Here is a 5,040-nt window from a genome sequence, read left to right on the forward strand (position 1 = left end):
CCAACAGTAACATACCATTAACGCAGCTCTCTTTCTACCCTAGACATCCAAAACTTGTTGCTCAAGCATTACACCTGAATGATAGGAATGTGCATTGCAAAGATAATCCCCACCCAGCTGCAAAAAGCTATGTCTAGAAACCAGCCTGAACTTCACCAACAAAACCATTCTGCCATATAAAAACCCTTAATCCAATATGTCACCTTCAACTTTATTTAATGGAAAAGAAGAAATAAAAATAGGCTAATTGGGCATATACGAGAAAGCTAGTAAATTTCGTTTCTTTGACAAAAAGATAACGTCACAAATTCAGATGACACCCAAAAAACAGAAAAGCACATCTATTTTACAAACGGTGGTAAACCCACGAATGCAAGAGACTAGAAAGTCCTAGAACTCTTGAGAAGCAGATCCAATATCGCCCTTCCCTTTGCCCACCTTCTTAGGTAGAAGGGTCTGGTGGATATTGGGCAAGACTCCTCCATTGGCAATGGTCACAGAGCCCAAAAGCTTGCTCAGCTCCTCATCATTTCTCACCGCAAGCTGGATGTGCCTCGGCACAATCCGGTTCTTCTTGTTGTCTCTCGCTGCATTCCCAGCAAGCTCCAAAACCTGAATAGAAGACACGTCAAAACTCCGAACCCACAAGCTAAACATTTCTGTTTGAATTGAAAATGAACTGAATTGGAAGGGAGCAATCACAGCTTTGGATCCAATTAGACAAATGGCATATAACAAAACAAATCACACCTTTTTCATGAATCGAAACCCTATTACCGCCCCCCCAAACAAAAAAAAAAAAGCACTAAATTTCAGACCCATCCAATCAAACGCAATTAAACAAATAGGAAACCGATTTCACTTCAACATAACCGAACCCATCAAACCAAAAACCCAAACGACACCAAATCGCCAAAGGAAGCTCCAATCTCACTCCAAGCATCAAAACCTAGAACACCCATCAAAATCAAACCCGATTACACCACTCAAAATTACCACCAACAAAAAGCCCAAAGAAAACCAAACCTTTAAAAGAAAACCCTAATTTCATCCCAGGCATCACACCAATAAAATCCACCAAATCAAAGCCATTTAAGCCAAACAAACCATGTTTAAATACAAAGTAAAATGGTTTGGGCTACAAATAAATCAAATCAAGACCCAATAAAAGCAAAATCCCCTAATTACACGCCAACTATCGATAATAAACCCAATTAAAGCAAACAAAAACCACCATTTGGTACCCTAATTTGAAAAAAAATCGCCACGAAATTCATCAAATCGAAACCCAAAACAAAAGGCTACAGCTAAGAAACGAACCTCAGCAGCGAGGTACTCGAGAACAGCGGAGAGGTATACGGGAGCGCCGGCGCCGACACGCTCCGCATACTTGCCGGCTTTGAGAAACCGGGCGATCCTACCAACCGGAAACTGCAGCCCCGCCTTCTGCGACCGCGACACCGACTTTGACGCCTTGGGCTTTCCCCTCCCGCCCTTGGTCGACCCTCCACCACCTCCACCCGTCGAACTCATCTCTCCAATTCACGAATCCTACAAGAGAAAATGGCACCGAAACCTTAACCTTAACCCTAACCCTAGCTTTGATGCTTTTGGTTTTTTGTTGTTTGAACGGTTGTGCTTGAAGAGGTATGAGGTGTTGGGTTTATATAGGCGGTGAAAGTGTGATCTGATTGGCTGAGAGAGCCACCACGCGGATCGCCAACGTGGCATCCACTCTTAGATTCAAGTTGCTTTTGGTTCTTTCGTTTTCGCGGTCTTTTGAGTCGGTGCATTGAAACGACGTCGGTCCTTGTAAGAAGTGAGTATTAGAAAGATTGATTAAAAAGTTTGAAATCCAAATATGAATATTAGAAAGAGTTAAGCCTATGATTTTATTTTTTTTTTAACAAAATATTTGAGTATTTCATTGGTCAAAGATCATGAGTATAAAGCTCATACATCATAAAGTATAAAGATTTACAAAATCATAACCATATGCTATGTAGTTACATAGTCATATATACAAACAAAATTCTTATAATAAAGTGTTATTTATGACTTTCATCTTTCAGTAACTCATGTACAAAAATAGTTAAAGAGCATATTTGCTCTGAGCAAACAAGGGGAAGCCAAATATCCTAAAAATTTATTTAAATCGGCCATGAGAGATAACCTTTCATATCGAACTATTCAGGTCGTGAGAGATAACCACACACACATGACTAATCTGCATCCCATAGATTGCCTATGAAGGTAGATCTAAAGAGAATAAAACTCTTATTCAAAACAAAAACACAAACAGCAAACAACAGCAATGGCCAATGAGGAGATAAACGGCACAACATAGAGATAGATGGACGGATACATAGCGGAGAGACCAAAATTGCTGATCTGGTTGAAAAATACTTGCAAACAAAATAAATAAACCAGAATAAGAGGGAGAGAGTAAGAGCAGGGAGTAGAAATTGATCAAAAGGGAGAGGAGGATGGATCAGATCTGCTCCCTCCTCCTTTCTAATCTGTTTTCTGAGAGGTATCAACTCCTTATTGTTATGTCATTTAAAATTTTAAAATATGCGACCAATTTTTTAAGCATTGTTTCAAGGTCAAGCCTATGAAATAGAGTAATGGCTAATTTAAGTGTGTCCATATTTATTTTGGTAAATGTCAGAAAATATTATGCTTAGGGGAGATGTTTAAATCCTTACTAGTTGATTAGCTCATGTTTTATGTGTCAATCGCACTCCGTTTACATAGGATTATTACTGGTCTGTTTGGGTATTGAATTTTTGGAATCAGAATTGAATTCTTATTCTCTTTACGAATTTCTAAGCAAATAGAGTTTAGAGTTTTTTTTTAAATTGTGTTTGGGTGTTGAATTTTTTAGATTGAAAAGTATTGTTTTTTAATGGTAGGAAATGATTAGAAATAATTGGAGGTATGAAAAGTTGTGTATAATGATTGGTGTTATGAAAAGTAGTGTGGAATTATGATTAAAATAAATATAATAATTAAAAAATGATTATTAAAAGGAAAATTTCATACTTAATTAAAATTAATTATAAAATTTAAAAAATATGGCAACAATGCCGTTGATTACCTGTCCATTTCTTGGTTTCCCATTTTGCCCCTAATCATTTTGTTTGGGCCTATAGGTCTAGGAGATCGATGCTCTATGGATTTATGCCCAAATAAAACTATTTTTGGTTTTAATTTTAAGTACATTGCTTTTTTCAATCTAAAACTAATGCCACACTTTTCGTTTAAAAGAAATTCATTTACTTTTTAAAATCCAAGAAGCATACCTCTTTCTCTTCTATTTTTACTATAAATTAATTTTATTAAAATATCATTTTTAAAAACCAAAGTTAATGTCATTTAACTTAAACCAACATAAATAAGATAAATCTAAGACAAATGTACACATATAATAATGTAAAATAAAGAAAGGAAAAAACATAAATAAATCTATGGACAGAAGGAAAAAAAAAACATGCAGGTCAATTTCGAACAAAGCTTGGCAGCCAGTCAAATGCATTGCTCCATTATAGTTCACGAACAGTACTGAAAATAAAACAGTTCAAGTAGCAATATCTAGAAATATCCGACATATATTATACAATAAACTGAGTCCGATAGAAGCAACAGAGATGCATAATAAACAGTGGTTTCACATACCACCCACAATACAAACCAAACCACTTTAGACAAACATGACAACCAACAAAAACAGTATCCCTAAGAAACACAAGACGCAAACCCCTGTAATACCACAACATCGCATAATGCCCCCGACGGTCCACGGCATGCCCGACGCGTTACCATCTTCACGTAAACCCACAACGTCGTCATCATGTACCGCTTCTGGCAAATTTTGCATCAACTCATCTTCCTAATGAAAACCTCCGGGATGATTCTACAATAACACATTAAAACAAAATGAGATTGCCATTGTTAAATACAACAAATGTGTCAAGAATCAAAAGACATAAAAATGAGGCTTCAATTTGAGACCTGTGGTTGCTTATGAGTTCATACATTTCCTAGGGGACACTTGCAAAAGCGTCTCATATAGTTTCTTTCTGTTCTTGAGATGAGGAGTGTCATGGGTCTAGCACCACATGTGCAATTCACCTTGACGTTCATATCTACTTGGTAATGCAGCATAAAACAACAAACTTCTCATGTATGGGTGGACAATTTGACATAATAAAATATGTAATTCAAATAACCCACACAAACAATATACATATCAGTTAATTTCACATATTTGTCTTACATTGAAAAGTCTTATCAACCATAACAAAATGCACGGGCATTATAAAAAATATTACTTCAACATTATAATTGCCATTTTTTTAATTATCTTCATCTTCGTTTCCATGTGCATTATCCCACATTGCTTGTGCAATGCCTTCTCTAAAATTGCTCATTTCAATGCCAGTTGTAGATGAGAAGTCATACTGTCCTGAATGTGAGGGGTATGCCTCATCATTGTGCCATATGCATAAGGCTGCTCACTCATCTCTGGTTCTGCTGCATCAGTGCCGTTGAATATTTGATCATTTGGATTACGTGTCCCAATGAAATTGTGCAGTGTACAACATGCCATTATAATGCCAGGTTGACGTGGCAATAAGTACTTAGGCATATCGTATAAAATACGCCATCTCTTCTTCAATCTGGAGAAGCAGTTCTCAATCATAATTCGTAGTGAGGAGTGTCTGAAATTAAACAATTATTTGTACCCATGGGTAGAGGCCTATTACGAAAATAGGAGAGATGATACCTCTCCCCTTTATACGAAGGCAAGAAACCTCGCGTGCATGGGTATGTAGAATCAGCCACATAATAGTGCCATTCATAAATAAAATACCCAAAGTTTATTCAAGAGCATGAAAATCTATAATAGATAGAAAATTACGCAATTGTATGCAATGTACTAACCATCTGTAGGCCACTCAAAGCCTTGGTTAGTTGTAACAGCATCCTTAAAAATGCAGCCATCGTTCGCGGTTCCCTCCTAGCCAACGTACACGA

General features: G+C 36.9%; 1 protein-coding gene across 1 annotated transcript; it reads right to left on the reverse strand.

Moving 5' to 3' along the window:
* Positions 1–256: 256 nt before the first annotated feature.
* Positions 257–1,626, reverse strand: LOC133851908 (histone H2AX). The gene is made up of 2 exons (XM_062288535.1): positions 1,321–1,626; positions 257–612 (listed from the first exon to the last, which is right to left on the reverse strand). The coding sequence occupies exons 1-2, from the start codon at positions 1,531–1,533 to the stop codon at positions 391–393; spliced, it is 435 nt and encodes a 144-aa protein (XP_062144519.1). The 5' UTR covers positions 1,534–1,626; the 3' UTR covers positions 257–390.
* Positions 1,627–5,040: the final 3,414 nt, after the last annotated feature.

This window comes from Alnus glutinosa, chromosome 12 (genome assembly GCF_958979055.1).
Source record: "Alnus glutinosa chromosome 12, dhAlnGlut1.1, whole genome shotgun sequence".
Classification (NCBI taxonomy): Eukaryota; Viridiplantae; Streptophyta; class Magnoliopsida; order Fagales; family Betulaceae; genus Alnus; species Alnus glutinosa.